At 35.5% G+C, this 26912-nt stretch overlaps 1 protein-coding gene across 5 annotated transcripts in view; it reads left to right on the forward strand.

The window, feature by feature from the left end:
* VPS8 (VPS8 subunit of CORVET complex) overlaps positions 1-26912 on the forward strand; it is a 290094-nt gene that overhangs the window by 67764 nt on the left and 195418 nt on the right. For all 5 annotated transcript variants that reach the window (XM_055084239.1, XM_055084243.1, XM_055084241.1 and 2 more), the window contains 4 exons: positions 8579-8625; positions 17641-17863; positions 21233-21322; positions 23867-23918. In XM_055084239.1, coding sequence (XP_054940214.1) covers positions 8579-8625; positions 17641-17863; positions 21233-21322; positions 23867-23918 — 412 coding nt within the window. The remainder of the gene's footprint in view (positions 1-8578; positions 8626-17640; positions 17864-21232; positions 21323-23866; positions 23919-26912) is intronic.

A 26912-nucleotide genomic window follows, 5' to 3' on the forward strand; every position in this document is an offset into this window, starting at 1 on the left:
GGTGTTCTATAGGAGCAGTTCCACGTGTAGATGTATTTCTGACGTATCTGTGGGGAGGAAGGTGATCTTCTTGTCTTACTCTTCTGCCATCTTCCTCAACTCCCTGTTTTAGTTTTCATATTCAGGGATTCTAATTACACATACATTGATGCTTTCTCTTTCTCTTCCTCCCCTTTCCTCCCTCTTTCCCTCTCACCTTTCTCCCCCCAATTCTCTGCAAGCTGGATATCACCCATTACTGTGCTTACCATCTAATGAGGAAGATAAAACACCATCTTTCTAAAGATACCAGTGATATCCTAATTTATAAATAAAATAAAACTTTCACATCTTATTCATCTCAATGCTGTATTAAACAGTGATGATCATTCCTTCCTTTTTAAAATTCTGTATCCTGTAGATATCTATGATTGTGTGGTCTTCTGATTTTTAAACCTTTGTGACTGTTCCTGAGTTGGATTTTGTTTCCATCCTCTGACCATATCATAAATATTGGTCTTCCTCAAGATGTAATCCACTGTTCACTGATTTTTATCTCTATTATCCCTGGACAGTTTTATTCATATACAGTATTTCTTTTCATGGCTTAGAAGTGTGTAATTCTAACCCAGATGTTTCAGATTACTATATCCATTTTCCTACTATTCAATATAGAAGTAAAGATGTTCCTCAAAGCTATGACAGCCCAAACTATGTTTAGCTTCTCCCTTCTAACACCTCCTCCCATATTTCTTATCTCATTTCATGAAATCTTCATCCAACCATCACTCAAACTAGAAACTTAGGAGTTTCTTAGACTCTTTCCTATGCCTTCCAACCCATAACCAGTCTGTCACCAACCTCTACAGTTTTACTTTATAAACAGTGCTTGATTCTAACTGCTGTTTTTTATGCCTACTGTCACTACCCTAGTTTGGTCTCCTGTTTCCATCTTGGACTACTATACTAGCCACTTATCTTTGGACTTGGTTTTCCAGATCCTCCCATCATGGAATCAACAGAGTGATTTGTCTACATGTATTAATCTGATGGTTACACTCTCCATTATCCCTATAGTATATCCTTAGTACTTAATGCTAAGATAGGCACTTAATTCCTTATTTTATGCCTTTAATAATTCTAAATATACTTTAATAATTTCTACCTGATAATTATAATATTTGAAGATTTAGGGGTCTCCCCTTCTGTTTGTAGTTGCTGCTGACATTAACTTATGGTATGTTATTTCATGAGGTGCTTTGAACTTTTTTATTTTGGGCACATCTTTTGGGGGCTTTATCAGGAGGTCTTATTTTGCCTGTTAAACAAAGCACTGTTAAGCACTGTTAACTGTTAAACACTTTCTGGAATTTTTTTCTTTCAAGTACTCCAGGAGTATCCTTTTTTCAGGATCACCTTTTGTGTTAATTTCTTGGCCTGATTATTCCCATACTAAGGAGATAGTGTAAATTCAAATCCCAAATCCACCTGTGGGCAGGATCTTGATTTTAGATTCTTGGAGAGTGCAGATTTATCCCCACTGAGTCCAGGCAGAGACAGACAACCTTTCTTGTTAGCTTCCTATGCATATAGGCATGTTTTTTTTTGTTGTTTTTTCGAATTGCCTTTCACTAAGGAGGCACCTTTCAAGAATCCTGTTTTTAGGAGGATCTTTGCTTTACTTCCTTATGTTGCAAGAATTAAGGCCTCAGTTTGTTTCTGGCATTAAAACCCAAGCTCTTATATGAACAACAAATTTATAGGACAGTCTTAGTGATGGCTCAGGGCTTATTACTTTAGTTTGCAGTTCCTTTTTCAATTTTAAACCCTGGGTATTGCCCCTAGTTTTCGGGGAGCTCAGCTGTGTATTTTAAAGAGTGTTTGTTAAATTTCCTCAGTATTTCTAGGAAGTTTTTTTCCTCTGCAGATTATTTGTCCCTCTATATGTTTTCTCATTCAGGGTTGAGACTTAACACAGCTCTAACACTTTTCGAATCTATGGTTTTAGTTCCTGTTTTTGAAGAATCTAAGTAAGATTATAAATGTAGTCATGAGGAATATTGATAAATAAAGGAGGCAGGGTGGATGGGGCAGGATGAGCCTTTTAGGATTATAGGTCCTTCTGCTTACTTCTCTCTCAGAGAATAGTGGTTCCTCAGGTTTTATTCTTTTTGTCAAAGAAGTGTTAGCATGTGGTATTCTCTTTCATATAATGTCTTCTCCCTCCTGATGGGATATTCTTCTGCCCAGAACCTAAGCCTTCCAGGATTTTTAAAAGGAAACCATTGCTCTTCAGCTAGCAGAAAATGAAAGAGTACTGCTGAAATCTAATGCTTGGGTACTTGACAAGTTCTAGTCATAATAAGCTACTGCTCCTCCCTCAAAGTGTTTCTCTTGAAAAAGGCCAAAATTATGGGTTGCCATTCGTTTGATATGTCTATACATGATGAATTTAAAATAGTCAAACTGTTATGAAACTGAGAAATTAATCAACCTTAAAATAGCTGGTTTGGAGGATTGTGACAAAATATGGACAACCTTAATCACCTGAGCCACCAATGGGACCAACTATATTATCTTATCAATTTGATATATTTTCTTTGCAGATTTTCTTTACAAAGTTGTGAGATAAATACATATTTTTCACGTAATGTTTCTTATAATGTAAACTCTTTATAAACTTGTAATATCTACATAATATTTTATTTAAATAGCAAATTTACTTAACTGTTTTCCCATGTTGTATATTTAATTTCAATGTCTTCCTCCCTTCCCCCTCCTTCTCCTCTTTCTTCTATTATAGAGCTGCAGTGAATACCTTAATGCATTGTTTTTTTTCTTACTAAGTGTATTTAGGATAAATTTCCAGATAGAATTACTAGGTAAAAGTGTTTTCACATTTTTAAGGCTTTTGACACAGAATGCCAAATTGCTTACCAAAAGTATGGTACAAAGTTATATTCTCCCAACAATCTAACAGTATCTGAAGCAGACTACTTTCATTATGTGTTGTGTCTAACCGGGGGGCCATTGGACAGAGATGTGGTGTTGATGCTTTCTTTACGGTTTCTCTACAGGATATGGTGCCCGTCATAGTTGATTACTGCCTTCTGCTACAGCGAAAGTGAGTATACATTGCCTGTCAGGTTCAATTATTTTGAGTCCAAGTTGCCTCTTGCTTATATTATAGCAATAATTCACTACTATGAATTCTATGAATTTGACTCAATAGGTTTTTTAAAAAAATGAATTTACAGAAATTTGATTCTTTAAGAATTTTCAGTCCATTTACCTAATAAAATTAACTTGTCCAATATAGATGTATCATCTGTGTATTTATGTGGCAGGATAGTGGAGGTGAAGAACATAGCAAGAGCAATACTTAATCACTTAAAGATCTTAAAAGTGTATGATTCATGCATTTTTTATATATATATATGCTCTTTTATGAACCATCACTAAAACACAGTATTTCATACCACTCAAAAAAAGGAAAGATTTATTGTGCTTCTTTTTTAAGAGCCTCTTAGTTTAAAGGAAATCACTGTAAATAAACTCTTGATTAGGGTCTGTTCATTTAAATAGTAACTACATAAATTAACCAACCTGTGCTAGTTCATAATTTTTCACGCTTACAATAATAGTTAGCTTCCTACATGCCAGGTATTGTTCTAAGCACTTGAATTTATCTATTTTGTATAACAACTTATTTAATTTTTATAACAGTGAGGTAGGTATTATTGTTATCTTCATTTTACATAGGAGGTTCAAGAGGCAGTATGCGATTAAGTAACTTGCCAAAACTTGCTCACACTTCTTTTGAGGAGTAAAGGTGGGATTCTAATGCAGGCAGCCTAGCTCTTGGGTTCTTGCTTGTAACTACCAGCTTGTACCGCTTTTTCAGTGGTGAACAGCTGTGAGGATCCAGTGCAGATACTCCCCAAACCCTCTACAACACTGTCTTGACTCCTGAATTTATGTATATTCAGGTTGCCTAAATCATATAAGGTTGGATCATACTTAGAAAATATCAGTGAAGGTTATCAAGAGGGCAGTTATTTGCTATGTCAGACCTTCAATTAAATCACAAAGAGCTCTAGCTTCTGTTTACTTAGGGCTCAGATTCATTCCAGTGTTTTAGCTATAGTGTTACATGTAATTATCCAGTGAAATATGTTGTATTCATGGTTGGGATGTTGTTGAAAACATGGTTTTATGTTACACATTGTCTTCTTTATGAGGGCCCAAGGAAGAAATTTCTCTCAGGTGTTAGTACCAGAAATACTTTTGCATCTTCTGAACAACTAACTCACTTTTAGCTGATGGACAGTGAATTGTATAGCTAATTATTGTTTCCTAGGGAGCTAAGAGCCATGGTATACTAACCTCACCCTAGTTCTTAACTTAGTTTTCTCTTTAACTCATGTTTTACACTTACACTTCCTTGTTATTTGTCTTATATTTTTAAAAGCAGCCTCAATAGTTTATGGATCAGTTTTACATATTTTATTTCATTTAATCCTCATAATTACAGTGTAAGAGAGGTAAAGTTATCTTCATTTTCATATGAGGAAATTGAGATGTAGTGATGTTTCTAATACTAATAAGTGCTGGGACCAACCTAAATCTTCAAATTGAGATAATATAAATGAGATAAAATGAAATATCTAAGAGATTAAATTTTGTTTAGAGTAAGAAGGCATATCTTTATAAAACAGATTATTTCTACCTAAATGGTACCTGGCACAAAGTAGCCTGATGGTTGAATTAATGAAGTAATTCTGCCTCTTGGTTTGCAGGGTGACTTGTGATCATTAACTTGACATCTTGAATACTCTCACAGTGAGATAAAGTTGAAATGACCTGAGCAGTTGTCAGATGGATTATATAGGGAAAAAGAAAAAAAAAAAAAGTTTTCTTTTTCTTTCAGAAATATTTTCTGTTATTCCCCCATATGTTCCAGAGATAAGTTTTTCTTTTCTTATATGACTTGAAAATGAAATATTTCCAACTTTATTTAATCTATTGACTGGCTGAGAATGCAATAATTTCTTTATTAAAGAGCATCCAACATAGAAGACAAGATCTAGTCTAGATTATCACCAAATTAGAATCTATTTATTATTTCTTCATTTTTATCAGTTTCTTTCTTTCCTTTAATTTTTCCTGACTCCTTAGCATGTTTTCTTCTGGGCTGTGTCTGAAATGAGTACAGTATTTGTTTTGGAGATCTCAGAAATATCAGCAGTCATAGTATATTCCTGACTGCCAAGGGGAAGGGAGATCTCAAGGGTCCTTTTATGAGATCTTCTTGGTTCTTTTCTCCTTCCTTCATCCAATCATACACACATACTCCTAGATCCAGGATTGGATATTTTTTCTGGACCATAGTGCAAATAGTATGGCTTCCTTCTCTCTTGACTGTTTCTGAAGACTGAAGACCAGATTGTACTAGATCCTGCTTCTGCTTAGGAGAAGTTCCAACATGTGTGTTCTTACTCTCTTTCCCCTCCTGATCTCTTTCCCCACTTTTTCTACTCTCTGGGTTCCAGTAGGGGCAGAAGGGACAGGGTAGTGTCCTCAGCAATGTAAGAAAGTTTGAGGCTGTGGAACTAGGCATTGGGTCACATGTTCCCTTTTGTGTTCTAGATTCTGTGCTCTTGTGCTTGCTTACTTCTCATCATACTGGCTTTTCTTTTTCATCATAATGTTAAGATTCTATATATGGGCCTGAGCTTATGAGTAAAGAGGTCAAATAGGCCATTTGATCAACTTTGATTCTTTGTGTCTAGGTCATCTTTCAATTTCCTTCCATTGTAAACATGCAATGATTAAAGATTTATTAGATATAAAAATTCTGTGTTTCTTAAATACTTCAGTGTAATCACACTTAAAAATAGAGTTAAATTTTTCCTTAGAGTTTCCATAGACAATAAGATTAAAAATGATCAATTCCGTGCGCGCCGCCAGTCCTCTCCCTGCGATCCAACCGAAGCCCGAGCCTCAGCTCCCAGCCCCCGCCCGCCCTGATGGGTGAGCAGACAGGCCCCTCAGGCTGGTGAGTGCTGGTCGGCACCTATCTTCTGCGGGAGTCTCTCCGCTTTGCCTTCCGAACCCCTGTTGCTGTGCTCTCCTCCGCGGCTCCGAAGCTTCCCCGCTCCGCCACCCGCAGTCTCCGCCCCCGAAGGGGCTTCCTAGTGTGTGGAAACCTTTCCTTCTTCACAGCTCCCTCCCACTGGTGCGCTTCTCCCTTCTAACACCTCCTCCCATATTTCTTATCTCATTTCATGAAATCTTCATCCAACCATCACTCAAACTAGAAACTTAGGAGTTTCTTAGACTCTTTCCTATGCCTTCCAACCCATAACCAGTCTGTCACCAACCTCTACAGTTTTACTTTATAAACAGTGCTTGATTCTAACTGCTGTTTTTTATGCCTACTGTCACTACCCTAGTTTGGTCTCCTGTTTCCATCTTGGACTACTATACTAGCCACTTATCTTTGGACTTGGTTTTCCAGATCCTCCCATCATGGAATCAACAGAGTGATTTGTCTACATGTATTAATCTGATGGTTACACTCTCCATTATCCCTATAGTATATCCTTAGTACTTAATGCTAAGATAGGCACTTAATTCCTTATTTTATGCCTTTAATAATTCTAAATATACTTTAATAATTTCTACCTGATAATTATAATATTTGAAGATTTAGGGGTCTCCCCTTCTGTTTGTAGTTGCTGCTGACATTAACTTATGGTATGTTATTTCATGAGGTGCTTTGAACTTTTTTATTTTGGGCACATCTTTTGGGGGCTTTATCAGGAGGTCTTATTTTGCCTGTTAAACAAAGCACTGTTAAGCACTGTTAACTGTTAAACACTTTCTGGAATTTTTTTCTTTCAAGTACTCCAGGAGTATCCTTTTTTCAGGATCACCTTTTGTGTTAATTTCTTGGCCTGATTATTCCCATACTAAGGAGATAGTGTAAATTCAAATCCCAAATCCACCTGTGGGCAGGATCTTGATTTTAGATTCTTGGAGAGTGCAGATTTATCCCCACTGAGTCCAGGCAGAGACAGACAACCTTTCTTGTTAGCTTCCTATGCATATAGGCATGTTTTTTTTTGTTGTTTTTTCGAATTGCCTTTCACTAAGGAGGCACCTTTCAAGAATCCTGTTTTTAGGAGGATCTTTGCTTTACTTCCTTATGTTGCAAGAATTAAGGCCTCAGTTTGTTTCTGGCATTAAAACCCAAGCTCTTATATGAACAACAAATTTATAGGACAGTCTTAGTGATGGCTCAGGGCTTATTACTTTAGTTTGCAGTTCCTTTTTCAATTTTAAACCCTGGGTATTGCCCCTAGTTTTCGGGGAGCTCAGCTGTGTATTTTAAAGAGTGTTTGTTAAATTTCCTCAGTATTTCTAGGAAGTTTTTTTCCTCTGCAGATTATTTGTCCCTCTATATGTTTTCTCATTCAGGGTTGAGACTTAACACAGCTCTAACACTTTTCGAATCTATGGTTTTAGTTCCTGTTTTTGAAGAATCTAAGTAAGATTATAAATGTAGTCATGAGGAATATTGATAAATAAAGGAGGCAGGGTGGATGGGGCAGGATGAGCCTTTTAGGATTATAGGTCCTTCTGCTTACTTCTCTCTCAGAGAATAGTGGTTCCTCAGGTTTTATTCTTTTTGTCAAAGAAGTGTTAGCATGTGGTATTCTCTTTCATATAATGTCTTCTCCCTCCTGATGGGATATTCTTCTGCCCAGAACCTAAGCCTTCCAGGATTTTTAAAAGGAAACCATTGCTCTTCAGCTAGCAGAAAATGAAAGAGTACTGCTGAAATCTAATGCTTGGGTACTTGACAAGTTCTAGTCATAATAAGCTACTGCTCCTCCCTCAAAGTGTTTCTCTTGAAAAAGGCCAAAATTATGGGTTGCCATTCGTTTGATATGTCTATACATGATGAATTTAAAATAGTCAAACTGTTATGAAACTGAGAAATTAATCAACCTTAAAATAGCTGGTTTGGAGGATTGTGACAAAATATGGACAACCTTAATCACCTGAGCCACCAATGGGACCAACTATATTATCTTATCAATTTGATATATTTTCTTTGCAGATTTTCTTTACAAAGTTGTGAGATAAATACATATTTTTCACGTAATGTTTCTTATAATGTAAACTCTTTATAAACTTGTAATATCTACATAATATTTTATTTAAATAGCAAATTTACTTAACTGTTTTCCCATGTTGTATATTTAATTTCAATGTCTTCCTCCCTTCCCCCTCCTTCTCCTCTTTCTTCTATTATAGAGCTGCAGTGAATACCTTAATGCATTGTTTTTTTTCTTACTAAGTGTATTTAGGATAAATTTCCAGATAGAATTACTAGGTAAAAGTGTTTTCACATTTTTAAGGCTTTTGACACAGAATGCCAAATTGCTTACCAAAAGTATGGTACAAAGTTATATTCTCCCAACAATCTAACAGTATCTGAAGCAGACTACTTTCATTATGTGTTGTGTCTAACCGGGGGGCCATTGGACAGAGATGTGGTGTTGATGCTTTCTTTACGGTTTCTCTACAGGATATGGTGCCCGTCATAGTTGATTACTGCCTTCTGCTACAGCGAAAGTGAGTATACATTGCCTGTCAGGTTCAATTATTTTGAGTCCAAGTTGCCTCTTGCTTATATTATAGCAATAATTCACTACTATGAATTCTATGAATTTGACTCAATAGGTTTTTAAAAAAAATGAATTTACAGAAATTTGATTCTTTAAGAATTTTCAGTCCATTTACCTAATAAAATTAACTTGTCCAATATAGATGTATCATCTGTGTATTTATGTGGCAGGATAGTGGAGGTGAAGAACATAGCAAGAGCAATACTTAATCACTTAAAGATCTTAAAAGTGTATGATTCATGCATTTTTTATATATATATATGCTCTTTTATGAACCATCACTAAAACACAGTATTTCATACCACTCAAAAAAAGGAAAGATTTATTGTGCTTCTTTTTTAAGAGCCTCTTAGTTTAAAGGAAATCACTGTAAATAAACTCTTGATTAGGGTCTGTTCATTTAAATAGTAACTACATAAATTAACCAACCTGTGCTAGTTCATAATTTTTCACGCTTACAATAATAGTTAGCTTCCTACATGCCAGGTATTGTTCTAAGCACTTGAATTTATCTATTTTGTATAACAACTTATTTAATTTTTATAACAGTGAGGTAGGTATTATTGTTATCTTCATTTTACATAGGAGGTTCAAGAGGCAGTATGCGATTAAGTAACTTGCCAAAACTTGCTCACACTTCTTTTGAGGAGTAAAGGTGGGATTCTAATGCAGGCAGCCTAGCTCTTGGGTTCTTGCTTGTAACTACCAGCTTGTACCGCTTTTTCAGTGGTGAACAGCTGTGAGGATCCAGTGCAGATACTCCCCAAACCCTCTACAACACTGTCTTGACTCCTGAATTTATGTATATTCAGGTTGCCTAAATCATATAAGGTTGGATCATACTTAGAAAATATCAGTGAAGGTTATCAAGAGGGCAGTTATTTGCTATGTCAGACCTTCAATTAAATCACAAAGAGCTCTAGCTTCTGTTTACTTAGGGCTCAGATTCATTCCAGTGTTTTAGCTATAGTGTTACATGTAATTATCCAGTGAAATATGTTGTATTCATGGTTGGGATGTTGTTGAAAACATGGTTTTATGTTACACATTGTCTTCTTTATGAGGGCCCAAGGAAGAAATTTCTCTCAGGTGTTAGTACCAGAAATACTTTTGCATCTTCTGAACAACTAACTCACTTTTAGCTGATGGACAGTGAATTGTATAGCTAATTATTGTTTCCTAGGGAGCTAAGAGCCATGGTATACTAACCTCACCCTAGTTCTTAACTTAGTTTTCTCTTTAACTCATGTTTTACACTTACACTTCCTTGTTATTTGTCTTATATTTTTAAAAGCAGCCTCAATAGTTTATGGATCAGTTTTACATATTTTATTTCATTTAATCCTCATAATTACAGTGTAAGAGAGGTAAAGTTATCTTCATTTTCATATGAGGAAATTGAGATGTAGTGATGTTTCTAATACTAATAAGTGCTGGGACCAACCTAAATCTTCAAATTGAGATAATATAAATGAGATAAAATGAAATATCTAAGAGATTAAATTTTGTTTAGAGTAAGAAGGCATATCTTTATAAAACAGATTATTTCTACCTAAATGGTACCTGGCACAAAGTAGCCTGATGGTTGAATTAATGAAGTAATTCTGCCTCTTGGTTTGCAGGGTGACTTGTGATCATTAACTTGACATCTTGAATACTCTCACAGTGAGATAAAGTTGAAATGACCTGAGCAGTTGTCAGATGGATTATATAGGGAAAAAGAAAAAAAAAAAAAGTTTTTTTTTTCTTTCAGAAATATTTTCTGTTATTCCCCCATATGTTCCAGAGATAAGTTTTTCTTTTCTTATATGACTTGAAAATGAAATATTTCCAACTTTATTTAATCTATTGACTGGCTGAGAATGCAATAATTTCTTTATTAAAGAGCATCCAACATAGAAGACAAGATCTAGTCTAGATTATCACCAAATTAGAATCTATTTATTATTTCTTCATTTTTATCAGTTTCTTTCTTTCCTTTAATTTTTCCTGACTCCTTAGCATGTTTTCTTCTGGGCTGTGTCTGAAATGAGTACAGTATTTGTTTTGGAGATCTCAGAAATATCAGCAGTCATAGTATATTCCTGACTGCCAAGGGGAAGGGAGATCTCAAGGGTCCTTTTATGAGATCTTCTTGGTTCTTTTCTCCTTCCTTCATCCAATCATACACACATACTCCTAGATCCAGGATTGGATATTTTTTCTGGACCATAGTGCAAATAGTATGGCTTCCTTCTCTCTTGACTGTTTCTGAAGACTGAAGACCAGATTGTACTAGATCCTGCTTCTGCTTAGGAGAAGTTCCAACATGTGTGTTCTTACTCTCTTTCCCCTCCTGATCTCTTTCCCCACTTTTTCTACTCTCTGGGTTCCAGTAGGGGCAGAAGGGACAGGGTAGTGTCCTCAGCAATGTAAGAAAGTTTGAGGCTGTGGAACTAGGCATTGGGTCACATGTTCCCTTTTGTGTTCTAGATTCTGTGCTCTTGTGCTTGCTTACTTCTCATCATACTGGCTTTTCTTTTTCATCATAATGTTAAGATTCTATATATGGGCCTGAGCTTATGAGTAAAGAGGTCAAATAGGCCATTTGATCAACTTTGATTCTTTGTGTCTAGGTCATCTTTCAATTTCCTTCCATTGTAAACATGCAATGATTAAAGATTTATTAGATATAAAAATTCTGTGTTTCTTAAATACTTCAGTGTAATCACACTTAAAAATAGAGTTAAATTTTTCCTTAGAGTTTCCATAGACAATAAGATTAAAAATGATCAATTCCCTAGACTCAGTTGAAGCAGAGGGATTTTAAAATTATGTAACTTCATTCCAGTATGATATCTTTCTCCCTAAACTGGACACTCTCTTTATGCCATTTTCTTTGACATTTGGTTCCATTTGCATCTAGAATCTTCTCTTCTACATTCCCAAATTTTCAAAATATTTGTGATGTTGAGATTGCTTTTAAGAATGCTCAGATTGTGCATGACACAGATACCACCTTAAAAAAAAGATTTACTTGGAACAAAATGTAGAGCATAAGCAAAGATAAAAACTTAGACAATATGAGGAGAATAGAAAAGAAGCTTCAACATATACCTGACCATTGTTCCAAAATTAAAGACTAGAGAACATGGCTAATAATTTTCCTGAATTAAAGGAAGACAGAAATTATCAGAAAGAAAACTCTTGGTGCACAACAGAACAAATCATAACAAGCCTACACCTATGAGTTTGATTATACTAAGAGTGACAGTGGCATAGCATTGCATACTGTACTGAGCGTCTCACATAGGAGTTCTGCTTCTAGCAATGGCAATGAGGACAGCTGGGAAATCTGGATAATTTGTTAACAATATTTATATGAAAGCATCGGAGAGCTACCAAGGGGATGAGGATCTGTGGTACCAAGATCCAGGCAGAGGAGAGAGGCACAGAAGCTGGCTCTTCCTGTTGAGATAATTGCCAACTCTGAAAAACGGCAGCTGAGGGGTTGAGAAGCTGAGCAGAACTTTAGAGCAATTCCTGATGTTGCTGCAGTTGAGTTAAAGGACCACACAAAAAGAGGGGTGCTAAATATTCCAGGCTTTTGATTGAGCTGTGAAGAGCTACACCCTAAGAATAATGCTGAATTAGAACACATGTAGGTTCATCATGGTTAAACTGCTGAAAACTAAAGACAAAAAAAATCTTTAATGTCATTATGAAAGAAAAAAACCTTCAAAATAGTAACAATTAACCTTACAGCTTACTTCTAAACAGAAATAATGGAAGCCAAAGACAACAGAATTGTGAAAGGACAGAAAGAAAACATCTATTAATATAGAATTCTATATACAGCAAAAATACCTTTTGAAAATGAAAATGATATAGAAATATATTCTAGGAAACACAAACTGAGAGAATTCATCATTAGCAGACCTGCACTAAAAAAATAACAATAGCTGTTCTTTAGATAAAAGGAAAATGATTGAGGTGGAAAAGCTAATATGTGGGTAAGTGAATATAGAATATAATCAATATGTGTGAGGATTGAATAAAACATGAAGAAAAATGAAGAGAAAAATATATGAAAACAATACTACATAATTGGAGAAAAGGGTAAATAAGGTTAAAATGTTCTAAAGTCCTTGCACTGCCTAGAAGGTGGTAAATTTATTAATTTATATTATAATTTAATAATTTGAAGATGCAGATTGTAATCTCTAAACCCATATTTAGTATATAATAGTGAAAACATATATAACTAACAAGGTAATAAATGGTGTCATGATTAAAAATACAATTTAAAAAAAATCAAAAGGAGCAAAAGGAATTAAGAATAGTTAAGACAAGGAGAAAGATAATAAATGATAAATTTAAAAATATATCAGTAATTACATTAAATAGCAAACAACTAAAACAAACAAAAAAACAAAACATAATCTAGTACTCAGCCAATTTCAAGTAACTTCTTCCATTTCTAGGGTGGTCACTTAGACACTCAATACTGGCCTCCAGATACCTTTTATATTAATATTTTCTGATTGAGTACATTGGTTTTATAGTCAATCCTCTTATTTTCCTATATTATACTGTCTCTTATGAGGGTTAAATGATAAACAGTACATACTCTGAAATTAATTTTAACTCAATACCACAACCATTATTATACTATGATCACTGTTACCTCTGTATCATAAGTTATAGAATTTCATACCCAGCAGTAATATTACATTACTAGAATATATATGTATTTCCATTCATATGTAAGAATTCTTTTATAATGTAAAATCCTTTTTACTATGGCAGGACCCACACTGCTTTTTCTCTGTAGGGCATACTGATCAGTGTGTAATGGACATCTTTTTTGGTTAAAATTTGGCTTTATTATCTTTCTGTGAATCTTTTAAAATCAGAAATGATAGGAAGTTCTGTTTCTGAAGATCTACCTTTGTTTTCATAATTTGGTCTTTGCTCACACAATTTTATTTCAATTTGATAGTGCATATATATTTTTTCAGTACTAGAAAAAGATATAAAATATCTCAAGGGTTTTTGTAGGATGTTTAATGATTTGTCATTTTGCTTATACAACGGTAGCCATAATTTCAGTTTATTTTGAAAATAGGTCCAGAGTTTACTTGAACTATAATCATAATTTTGAACATTGTTTAAAAATAAGTGCTTAAATAAATGCTATGTTATTATGTGTGAATTATATCTCAAAGCCATTATAAAACAGAATAGGTGCTGTATGTAGATGATCTTGACCACTTCAAGCTTATATCACTGTAAGCAGATATCCAAAAAGAAGCCATTATTCAGATAACTTGAATTATATGTAAATCTGAACCAAAAATGTTACTCTTAAATCTAAAGTGAACCTGAAGTGGCCTTTTGATAGCCAGAGTATTTGTTTAACCTTGTTGTTCAACATCAGGATTATTATTTGCGAAACAGAAAGATTTTAATTATCAGCCGTGGTTGAGGAACTTAATGTTATGAGTTTTCTCTTCACTTTCTTGGTAACTGCAAGTTAAAATTCTAAACATCAAAGCTAGGTGAAAAATAGGGCCATGCCTTTAAAATTTTATCTAACTGCTATATTGAGATATAATTCACGTACCATAAAATTCACCATTTTAAAGAGTATGGTAGTTTTCAGTATATTCACAGAGTTTAATTAAGCCGTGTCTTTTTTTTTTTTTTTTTTTTTTTTTTTGCGGTACGCGGGCCTCTCACTGTTGTGGCCTCTCCCGCTGCGGGGCACAGGCTCCGGACGCGCAGGCTCAGCGGCCATGGCTCACGGGCCCAGCCGCTCCGCGGCATGTGGGATCTTCCCGGACCGGGGCACGAACCCGTGTCCCCTGCATCGGCAGGAGGACTCTCAACCACTGCGCCACCAGAGAAGCCCAAGCCATGTCTTTTTAAAGGAAATATTTACAAACTGATACTTGTATCAGGAAACAGAGCATTTTGAACATAATTTCTTGAAGATCATTTGAACTTTTTTTTTTTTGAGTAGTGAAATAACTTTCATTTTGCACACAATTCAGCATCTATGACAGTAGCCAGACATGTAACAGGTTCTCAATAAATTTTAATTAAATAAGTGAAATTTGGTAAAAAAAAAAAATAGTGGATTGTCTCTAAAGGTCATATTTTCCAGGTCATATGGAGCCCTTTTTTTTTTTTTTAACTTTTTATTTTATATTGGAGTTCAGGTGATTAAAAATGTTGTGTTAGTTTCAGGTGTACAGCAAAGTGATTCAGCTATACATTTACCTGTGTCTATTCTTTTGAACTTTGTTTTAAATTTTATAAATAAAGAGGCCAGCTGAAATCAACTTTGGATTTATTAAATCCCACTTGTATCTATGGGGGGTTGTTTATTTGGTTCTGGTTATATATTTAGTGTACACTGGCAAGTGTTAGGATTGATGCTCTTGCTGCCTTCAGACAGTCTCTGAATTTGTATTTATCTCATAATCAAAGCTGAGTTCTTCACATTTTTTAATTGTAAAATTGATAGTGCAAAAAGTGAATTTGGTCGTTTTTTCTATCAGTTTGAAGTTATGTATGATAAACTCCAAATAATGTCTTTAATATGTGTATTAATATAAAGTGAAGTTATGTAGAAGACCTTTTTGTTGGCCCTCTGTTATTCAGAATGGATTTTTCTATTATACTGGTTATAAGGAGGCTAAGCTTGAAGCGATAAACATCAGTTTTGACATTAGCCGTTCCAGGAAACAAAGTCAGCACCCTGGAGTATAATGCCTAAGTACAGAAAGAAACACAAGAGCCAAAACCTTTTTTTTTTGTATGTACTTTTCTTTTTCCCTCCTTCTCTGATGTTCTAATAAATATTTTCCCAGAATGACGAGAACATGTCTTAAAATTTTGTTTTATTTTTATTTTAAGGTAGAGATGCAGATAGGAGTTGCTGAGTTATATTTTTCTTCTTTATTATAGCCTCTTACTGGTTAAGAAAGAAGCATATAGTTTTGCCATTAATCTTACCAGCATTGCATGCAGTAGTTTGTCACAGGAGTGCCTTGTTTTTCAACTTTTATGCTCTCTTTACTGAATTTGTAGCTCTTTAGTTTTCCTCCCCAGGGCTTTTTGTGCTGAACTGAAATATATAATTATCTTTCCTAGCATGTTGTTTTTAACAACACATTGCAGAGTGCAAGGGCTAGCAAATATGACATTTTCTTTAAGTTTATTAGAGTTACTTTGTTACTCTTATTTTATCTTTCTTACAGTAAGGCTTCATTAATCTCAGTTCCTTTTGCTTGGCTAGTAATTGGTAATCACAAAAATGTAATGGACTGTTGATTAAAATGAAACTAACATGAAAAATACTCTGATAAATATAAAGCAAAGGGGAAAATGATGCAATAATTACACTTGTGGATATGAGAAAAATAAATGGATATGGATTTCCCCCCAGGATATTGCAAATACTGTTTATTGAAAAGCAACATGGGGTTCTATGCAGTTGTAGCCAGTCCGTTTATCATTGGTCCCCCTTCCAGGACTTCAGATGAGGCAAGACCCCATCCCATTGCTTTCAGAGTCTTCCTTGTCCTTTTTGTGGAACTTGTCATGAAAGATCACACCTGTGGATTAACCATCTACCACTTTTCACAGTTGACATGATGCACATATATAGAGATTATACATTTAGCAAATAATTAAATAGTCAGTCCTAACAGGTAAATAGAATTAGCACAGTTTTTGTATTTGAAAAAAGAATTAAAGAATCAGTGAATGATATAAGTCAATACACTGTATAAATGGAAACATGGAAAACATTTGATTTTGCCAGTCATCAAAGAATTGAAAACAGTGATGTTGTTTAATTTATACATTAAACTATATGGGAAAAAACTAAAGACAATTGTCTGTTGAAACTGTTGAAATTATACATTACTGATGGCTGTGTAAATTGGTGCTATGATGATTTTTGAAGATAATTTAGTAATACATTTTAAGTGCCACAAAATTTTTTGTATCTTTTGACTTTAAATAAATTTCTAAAAGTAAAATGACTAAGGAATTAAGCCCCCAAATCGAAAGACTATATATGTAGATGTTCATTGTGGCCTCACTCTATAATAGTGGAAATAAGTGATACATTACAGGAATAGTTAAATAAATTCTGATGTTTCATCATATTGAAACATTGTGGTTAGACAAAATGGTAATTTTAAAGAGTTAAGTAGCATCTTAGGACAATGCTTATATAATATTGGGTGAAAACAAAATTCAGATTATGTCTATGGTGAATAGAACTCTAAAATTATTTCTGGACTCTTTGCAGAAGAAATACAAAATAAATAAAACACAGTTATTGAGTGTGGTAGCATTTGATTAATTACAGTTTTTTTGTTTCTGCAATAAAATAGTTTTCAGACATATTTTAAAAACATTGAACATTTTCATCTTCCTCTCCCATCAATAATCACTACCTAAGCCCTTTGGGAAGCAAGGGGCAAGAACTAGATAAAGAAGCAGATTGGCTTTGCAGATCAGATGGGAATATTTAGATACCAGGAAAGAGGAAAGGATAAATTGTGAATAGTCCATTTAATTTTTTTTTTACTTCATCATAGTCTCCGTACTACCTGCTCCCATATCAATGTTGTCTTTAAGAAGCAGTGTGCCATCATGGATTCAGCACAGGGTTTAGGTCAGAAGGCTGATGCAAATTCTGAATCTATCACTTGTTAGCTAACTGATTTTCCGCAAATAATTTAACTTATTCAACATTTTTTATTTGTAAAAAGTATTGGGTGAATTAAGATAGTATATATGAGAGATTTTTCAAAATATAAAGCTCTTTGCAAATATTGTTACTATTTTTAATAAACTTGCATGTAAGCTGAAATAGGAAAAAGATGAGATATACTTAGAAGACTGAATTTAATGGATGTTTGAAATGTTCCTAAAAGTATTTTTCCCTGTTCTCTTGCAGGGATCTTTTATTTAGCCAAGTGTATGACAAATTAAGTGAGAATTCAGTGGCCAAAGGAGTGTTTTTGGAGTGCCTTGAACCATATATTTTAAGTGATAAATTGGTGGGGATCACACCCCAGGTAATGAAAGACTTGATTGTTCATTTCCAAGATAAAAAATTAATGGAAAATGTGGAAGCCCTCATTGTACATATGGATATCACCAGCCTAGATATTCAGCAGGTGAGTTTATAGGCACTCTACTAATTTATGGAATAAACATCATTCCTTTATTGAATATATTTACCTGACTCATCGGGCCTTACTCTGTCTTTCATCAACCCTAATTATTTTTTAGCACTTTTTGGTAAGAGGTCTCATAAACTTATATTTGTCAGTATATTTCTTAGGAGTGTTCTTTACTTAAAGCTAGATTAGGAACTCCTGCAAGCCAGTAGTCTTCGGTTTCCTTGACATCTCCCAGAGCTCTTAGCATAGGGTTTATATTTGGTAGTTGCTCAGTAAATGCTTATTGGCCTATCCTTCTTCATCAGTTTGTTCACTACTACAATTTTCATCCTGCAAGTGAATTTCAACTATAAGCACTTCCACGTGAAAAATAGAATATCTTTACTTTTGAGAGTATGATGCCATTTTTTTGAAAAGCTAGTTTATATGTTCAGAGTTGATAACTTTCATACATTAAGTTTTGAAATGCAGAGCATAGTATAAGAAGCAAACTTCAGGACATCTTAGCATGATCAGCCAGCTCACTGATAATATACCTCCAGTATATCTGAGGTCTCCACAATAAGTTTTAAGTCCTTAATTGAGGAGAAATATGTATCTGACCTAAGACACTTCACTCTTAACTCTTCATTTAACTCTTCAGTCCTAATGCTGAGCAAAGGCACAAAGGTACCAAGGTGCTGAGCCCTATTGAGCTAAAGTACGGTAGCTTACAAACTTAGAAGGGTCAAAGGTTTTTTGTTTGTTTGTTTTTAATGTGCAAAATCACATGGAAATGAAGGGTTTGGAAAATGTTTATTGTTTTCTTCATGGAAGTTCTTTATGAATGGCTGTAAGTTTGCAAAGGCCAGGTCCTCTTTACATATGCCTTTCTGTCATGTGGGTAATTTGGTGTAATCTTCATGTCTGACAACAGGTCTGATGATGTGAGAGCATGTTATCAATCTAGCTTTATTTACCTATCACTGATATAAGAGAAATTTCTAATTTCTTCTCCTTCCAACATTTTTAGCTTTTTCTCCAACACTAGGTAAATATTCTCTGCTCTTTTTCATGTTAAAACAACAGTTTAAACAGTCTCCCTGTCAGATTCCCTTCTCTCCATATCAAGCCTTCCCCTCCTTCCCCTTTGCTTACTGCCATATCACATTTCCCACTTGCAGCCAGATCCCTCCCTCCCTCCTTTCTTCCTTCCTTCCTCCACCCCTTTCCCTCTTTCTTTCCCACATTTCTTGAAAGCATTCTCTAGGTTGCCTCTTCCATTTCATTCACATCCTAATAATTCTTCAGCTTTACTTTCACTAGAGTCTGTAATGACCTCCAATGCTTTAGTGACCCTGGTGGACAGGCTTATCGTAAGGCTTACATTAGCAAAAAAAAGTTTGACAATAAACAGACAAACAAGTAAACAAGCCAGAAATATCCAAAACAAGTATTATGTTAAAAGTCAAGGGCTTCCCTGGTGGCGCAGCGGTTGCGCGTCCGCCTGCCGATGCAGGGGAACCGGGTTCGCGCCCCGGTCTGGGAGGATCCCACATGCCGCGGAGCGGCTGGGCCCGTGAGCCATGGCCGCTGAGCCTGCGCGTCCGGAGCCTGTCCTCCGCGATGGGAGGGGCCACAGCAGAGGGAGGCCTGCATACCACACACACACACAAAAAAAAAAAAAAAAAAAAGCCAAACAGGCAGTATGATAAAGAGAGAATGAGAGGCTATCTTAGATGTGTCAGTTATAGAAAAACAAGAAAATAACATTGAGTCTGATCAGGTCTGGAATCTGAATGACAAGAAGGAATTAGTAGTGCAAAAATCTTGGAGGTGAAGATTGTTACAGGTAAAAACAACAGCTAATGCAAAAAAAAAAAAAGATATGCGTTGGGTGCTAAAAGTTACAGATAAAAGGCAGACAGAGCTTGGTTGAAAGAGAGAGGTAGCCCTTTCAGGACAAGGTACAGATTTTTCCTTTTTATTCTGAGTGCTATGGGAAATCATTAAAAGGTTTTAAATGAGATCACTCTGATTTGCCTATAGATAACAGAATGAGGGGTGGGGGCCAAGTACAGAAGAAGCAAGGAGATTGGTTAAGAGCTGGTCCAGGAGGTAGTCCTGGCCAGAGATGATAGTGGTGAGATGGAGAGAGATGGCCTGACTTTGGATACATTTTGGAGGTAGAACTGATTTGCTGATGAATTGGACCTAAAGGTGTGGAAAGAGAGAATTTAAGGCTGTTGCCTAATTTTTTGGCTTGAAAAACAAGGTGGATAGTGATTCCTTTAAGAAGATTGGAAGACTGGGGTAGGTCTAAGTTTGGGAGACAAAATCAGGAGTTGTATTTTGCCATTTTATTTTGATAGCTACTAGACATTCAGGTGAAGATATCAAGTCAATGGTTGGATATATGGGTCAGAGGAGAGGTTAGGGCTGAAGCTGTAAAGAGATGTATGATCATGGCACTGGCTGAGAGGGCGGAAAGCAAGAAAAGAGAAGAGGTCCCAGAACATGCCTTTGTCTAGAAGGACTCTTCCCATGACACCTCACTTCCATTTTCCCTCAGACTAGTAGTTTGTTTTCCCTTTGGCTATTCCTTATCATTCTCCTTTGTTGACCTCTGCTCTTCCACTTCAGTCTTCTCCTGTCACTCAGTAGTGTAATACAGCTCCCATAGGAACAGTATATAGGGTACTCTATACTTAGGTCATCTCTATTCCTCTTCCTTACTGCTCCTTCTGCCTGCAGAGCCCCTAGTTTCCACATTGGCTTTTGGCTCACATACATGTATCCGTGAGGTCCTAACTTAAATACTGCTGCCTCAGGGATGAACTTCTGAATACTCCAGACCAAGTCAAGTTCCTTTATAGACTTACCACATTTGTAAATGAACTATTTGTGTAACTGAGTATCTTCCCCAAGTCATAATTCACGCACCATTTTGTGCCCCTTCTTTTGGTGAGTGTCCAGGATGAATGGAAGTTCTCTCAGGGTAGAGGATAGGTCTGGGTTTGTCTTACCTATCACTTTATCCCCAGTGCCTAGGAGAGGACCTGAATATAGATGTTCAGTAAATATTTGTAGAACTAGTGACCAAAGGTAAGATGAATATGGAAAGGGGGAGTATAGAGAAGAAATAAAATCAGACATTGGAGGATGTTTCAAAGTGGCTATTGTACTGTTGAAAGTAACATTGAACCTACAACAGCTCTTACCCTGGCATTGTGTTTGAGTACTTCAATTTCAGTTTTTTTCAGAGAAGGAATAAGAAAAATTAGGAAAGAGAATTTAAGATCTTCCCCATTCTTAAAGCTTTGAGGAAAGTAATTGGTGAGATTTGCTCAATTGTGTGGACCAAGCAACTTTTCCTTTTTACAGGTAGTTCTTCTGTGTTGGGAAAATCGGCTATACGATGCTATGATCTATGTTTACAACAGAGGCATGAATGAATTTATTAGTCCAATGGAGGTAAGATATGTTCTAACTTATATGCATATTTAACACTGTCTATTAATGTTTTTTCCCTTCTCTCCATTTGCTTTGAATAGTTTGTTTTCATCCAATCACTTTAAAATTTCTTGTAGATTTATTAGACTTGCACCCATTGTTGTTTAGGACTTTAGATAGTCTTTAGCTTTATACCTTCTACCATTGCTTTCTTTTTTATCTGCATAAGTAGGTATTTAAATCCCAGGGAACAATAGATAAAATTAAAAGCCCATTAGACTTTAAGATTTTTTCTAAAAAATTTTGATATTATTATAGCTTTTCCAAAAGGTATAAGAAATTCATTATATATATTTACTGTATAGAGTAATGGTACTATTGAGTAATATTATTTTGTAGATATATTCTTCTAGGGGAAGGTCCTGAAAATGGTGGGAGGTCATGATTTGCCAATTGCTAATTTGTTGCTTTTCCTATTTCAGAATTTTATAGCATTCATTACAATTTCTTATTCTCCTTACCATTAGAAGAGAGCATTGAAAAAGCATTTGGGCTTTTTAGAACCAAACCCATCTTCATCTTGTTATTTCCCTTAAATTTATAGACAGAATTATGGGTTATGGATTGTGGATGCATGTCGTGCCCTGCCAGCCCATTGCTTTATTACAGTGACTTCATTACCTGGATCAGAAGACCCAGGCTTCTTCTGAAGGCATCCAGTCAACTTTTTTGCATATTTAATGGACATCCAAAACCATCTTCAGTATTAAGTCAGCATTCATTCTATGATATTTCAGTCTTCTTTAAATATATTTAGCTTGGTAGGTGAATATCCCTCTAATTCATAACTCCTTCAGTTTTGGCTGTACTTCTTGTCTCTTGGTCATTTTCCAAATGAGTGCCACAGCCTTCCCCACTGGTTTTGACCTTGACTGTCTGTATTTCAGATAAGTATCTTTAACATTTGCGCACCTCTTAGCTGACTCTTCAGTGAGGTCCATGACCTGCGCACATGCAAAAATGTTCTCCATCCCACTATTAAACCACAATTAGGAAGAATTAATGCAGTTTCTAGTTTCTCTCAAAATAATCTGTGAAAACAGATTCTAATTTGATGCATTCTATGTTGATGAAAATGGTTGTGGGGTTTTTGTTATTGTTGCTTTTGAAGTTTTTGTTTTGTGTGGATTTTTTATTCCTCAAGATCTGGTTTGCATTTATAGCTATGCATCTCAGATGGAACACTTTTCTATTGACGTTGCCTTGTTTTGTGTTAAGAGTAGTTTTCAAGTTAATGACTTTCAGCAGGAGCTTGGTATTTGTTATTAAATAGTCATTTGGAGATTTTAGCAGTGGGAAGTTAGATGCATCCTGTGATTGCTCTTTTATAATTCTCTGCCTATAAAAGACATCACTATTCAGTGTTTAAGTTTAGTTATTTCAGTTTAAAGAGATTTAAACTGAAAATCACAGTGATTTACCAGTGATCCTACTAAAACAGTTCATGTCCACGTTTAGTCATTTCAGTTTAAGGTCCAAATTAAAAGAATCTGAAAAAGAATAGATATATGTATAACTAAATCTTTTTGCTGTACACCTGAAACTAACACAACATTGTAAATCAACTATACTCCAATATAAAATCAAAATTTAAAAAAAAGAGGAACTGTAGTGCCTTTTGAAATTTTCTAGATTTTCTAGAATGAAAGTGTCATCATACTTGAGATGACTACCATAGTTTCTGAAATCTTTAGTTTTGGCTGCTTCTGAGTGCCTTGTGTTAGGAGGAAAAACTTTTCCTCTACCACCTGAAACCCGAATGGTGGGGAGAGGGCTGCTAATGAACTGACAACAGGAGAAAAGACAAGGTTTATTCACAGTTGTACTGGGAGCACGCAGAAATGAGTAAATCACTGAACAACCAGAGAAGTAAAGGTTTATATACCAGTTTAACAAAATTTGGGGTGTGAGGGAGGGATTTAGGTTTTCCTTGGAAAATATGAATAGTTTTATTGAGCTTTTTGTTGCTAATGAACAGCTGGCTTTGCACCACCTCCCAGTGCTAAGGGTCAATCTTCTCCTAAATAGGAAACTCCCTCCCAGGAAGGCCAACATAGTTTTGCCATTAATCTTGTGTTTTCAGGGGCTCTGCTTACATTTAGGTGTTTGTTTCTATGGCTGCTGACTGTTCACATGTTTTCAGCTTAAAGTAATCTTACCCTTTTGGTGGGCTATTAATCCCTTGACTTGCTTACTATTTTTTAAAGAATAAAGCACTTTTAGGAACCTAAGGATATCTTATATTAGAAATAATGATTTCAACAAGGACCTTCTTCTAACTGGTGTTTATTAAATGGTTTCTTTCAGTGAGGAATATAACAATAATGATTTCCCAGTGATCCTGTGAAAACAGTTCATGTCCACATTAAGAGTTTTTATATTTAATCTTAATAGCAAATGACTAATTCAATCAGAGAAAGGTGATTAATAGCATAAGATTTAGATTATTTTTTAAAATATTTTTTTAAGATGATGTTGATTGTTTTCCTATTAATTTTTATGCAGAAACTTTTCAGAGTCATTGCACCTCCTTTGAATGCAGGAAAGACGCTAACAGGTATTAATTTTCTAAGCCTTAATTTTTTTCTCTTTAAAAATATTATTTAGATAACAAAATTCACCAATTTTATGCGTACAGTGTGAACTTTATTGTACATGATCATGTAACCACCACCATAATCAAATTTTAGAAGGAGCAGTATAGTTCCTTCACACTAAAAAGTTTCCTCCTGTCCCTTGTACTCTGACCTTTCCCCACAGTCCCATCTCCAGGCAATCACTGATCTACTTTTCCTTTACTGCTATTCATGTAAGTAGAATCATACACTATGTAATCTTGATCTTGGTGTTTTATTTCTTTCACTTAGCTTAATGTTTTTTAAATTCATCCATGTCGTTGCGGATATTATTTTGTTCCCTTTAATTGCTGAATGATATTCCATGGGTTGGATATACTGTTATTTGTTTATCTGTTAACCACTTGAAGGACATTCGAGTTGCTTCTGGATTGGAGTTATTATAAGTAATGCTGCTACGTTTGTGAATGAGTTTTGTTATGGTTTTAATTAAACTTTTTTTTTTTGTTTTTGTTTTTGTTTTTGTTTTTTGTGTGGTATGCGGGCCTCTCACTGTTGTGGCCTCTCCCGTTGCGGAGCACAGGCTCCGGACGCGCAGGCTCAGCGGCCATGGCTCACGGGCCCAGCCGCTCCGCGGCATGTGGGATCTTCCCGGACTGGGGCACGAACCCGTGTCCCCTGCGTCGGCAGGCGGGCTCTCAACCACTGCGCCACCAGGGAAGCCCTAAACTTTTTATTATGAGGAAATTGTAGATTCACATGCAGTTGTATGAAATGACACAAGAGATCCAGTATACTCTTTACCCATTTTCTCTCAGTGATAACATCTTGCCAACCTAAAGCACAATATCACAACCAGATATTCACATTGATAAAGTCATGATACAGAACAGTTTCATCACCACAGGTATCCTTATATTGTCCTTATCCTCCATCGCTGACCCCTAGCTATGAATAAGTTTTTGTGTGGGCCTATGTGTTCATTCTTCTTGGGCAACTCCCTAGAATGGAACGGATGGATTGTATGGTAAATGTATGTTTTACTTTCTGAGGTACTACTATTTGGTTTTTCAAAATGGCTATACCATTTTGCATTCCCATCAGCAATATATGAGAGTTCTGATAGCTCCATATCCTTGCAGGCACTTGGTACTGTCCGTCTTTTTACGTCTTTTAAAAATTTTAGCCATTCTAGTGGGTGGATAATGGTATCACATTGTGATTTAAATTTTTATTTTCCTGGTGGTTAGTGATGTTCAGCATCTTTTCATGTGCTCTTGCCAATTCACGTATCTTTTTTGTGAATCATCTGTTTAAATCTTTTAGCACTTTTTAGAAGGGTAGGGAAGACGCGTTATTTGACTTCATATTATTGAGTTCTAGGCACGTGAACTCCCCACTGGAGCCTGTAAGAGTTCTTTATGTAGTCTGTATACAAGACATTTTAAAATATGTGTTTCGCAAAAATTTTCTCCCAGGCCATTGCCTACCGTTTTGTTTTTTTAACCATGTTTTTCAAAGAACAAATTTTTTTTTTTTTTTTGTGGTACGCGGGCCTCTCGCTGTTGTGGCCTCTCCCATTGTGGAGCACAGGCTCCGGACGCACGCAGGCTCAGCGGCCATGGCTCACGGGCCCAGCTGCTCCGCGGCATGTGGGATCTTCCCGGACCGGGGCACGAACCCGTGCACCCTGCATCGGCAGGCGGACTCTCAACCACTGCGCCACCAGGGAAGCCCCAGAACAAATGTTTTTAATCTTCATGAGGTTCATTTTATTTATTTTTTCTTCAGTAGTTTTAGACCTTTGATGTTCTGGTTAAGAAATCTTTGTCCAACTCAACATCATAAAGATTTTATCCTTTGTTTTCTTCTAGTTTTAACACTTGTATTTAGGTTTATAATCCATTTTGAGTTAATTTTCATATATGATGCAAGGTCAAGTTCAAGGACTTTTCCCTGTACAGTTATCAGTTCCTTTACCATTTTTTGAAAAGATTATCTTGTTTCTTTTGAATTACCTGTACACCTTTTATGTAAAAAAAATTTTTGCTAAAAATTGATTTTTGCAAAAATCAACTGACCATATAAGTATGGGTCTATTTCTGTGCTCTCTGCTATGTTCCACTGGTCTATATGTCTATAGTTATGCCAGTAATATACTGTTGGCTGTAACTTTGTAGTAAGTCTTAAAATCAGGTACCTTAAGTCTTCCAACTTTGTTTTGTTGTTGTTGTTTTTTAAATTGGTTTAGCTAGTCTCATGTCCTCTGCCTTTCTGTATGAACTTTAAAATCAACTCAGCAGTTTTTTTTAAAAAGCTTATTTGAATTTTGTTTGGGATTGCGTTGATTCTATAGGTTAGTTTGGGGAGGATTGCTATCTTAATGCAGAGTCTTCTAATCTATATGTATGATATATTTTCCATTTATTTTGGTCTTTTAAAATCAGTTTGCTTTCTCAACTTCTGCAGAAAGGCAGCTGGGATTTTGATAAGGATTGCTTTGAATTGATAGATCAATTTGGGGAGTGTTGCTATCTTAGCATTATTATGTCTTCCAGTCCGTGAACACAGTATATCTTTCCATTTATTTGGTCTTGTTTAATTTCTTTCAGCAATGTTTTGCAGTTTTCAGTGTACAAGTCATATACTTCTTTTGCTGAATCTATTCCTAGTTTATTCAGTTTGATGCTATTATAAATGGATTTTTTTTAAAAGTTGCTTTTCAGAATGTTCATTGGTAGCGTATAGGAATAAATTTTTTTTTTTTTTTTTAATGTCCGCACCACGCAACTTGTGGGATCTCAGTTCCCTGACCACGGGTTTGAACCTGGGCTCCAGCAGTGAGTGCTGAGTCCTAACAACTGGGCTGCCAGGGAATTCCCAATAAAATTGATTTTTATATTGATCTTGTATCCTGCATCCTTGCTGAATTCATTCATTAGTTCTAATTTTTTTAATGGATTCTTTAGAATTTT

Source organism: Physeter macrocephalus, chromosome 1, assembly GCF_002837175.3.
Source record: "Physeter macrocephalus isolate SW-GA chromosome 1, ASM283717v5, whole genome shotgun sequence".
NCBI lineage: Eukaryota > Metazoa > Chordata > Mammalia > Artiodactyla > Physeteridae > Physeter > Physeter macrocephalus.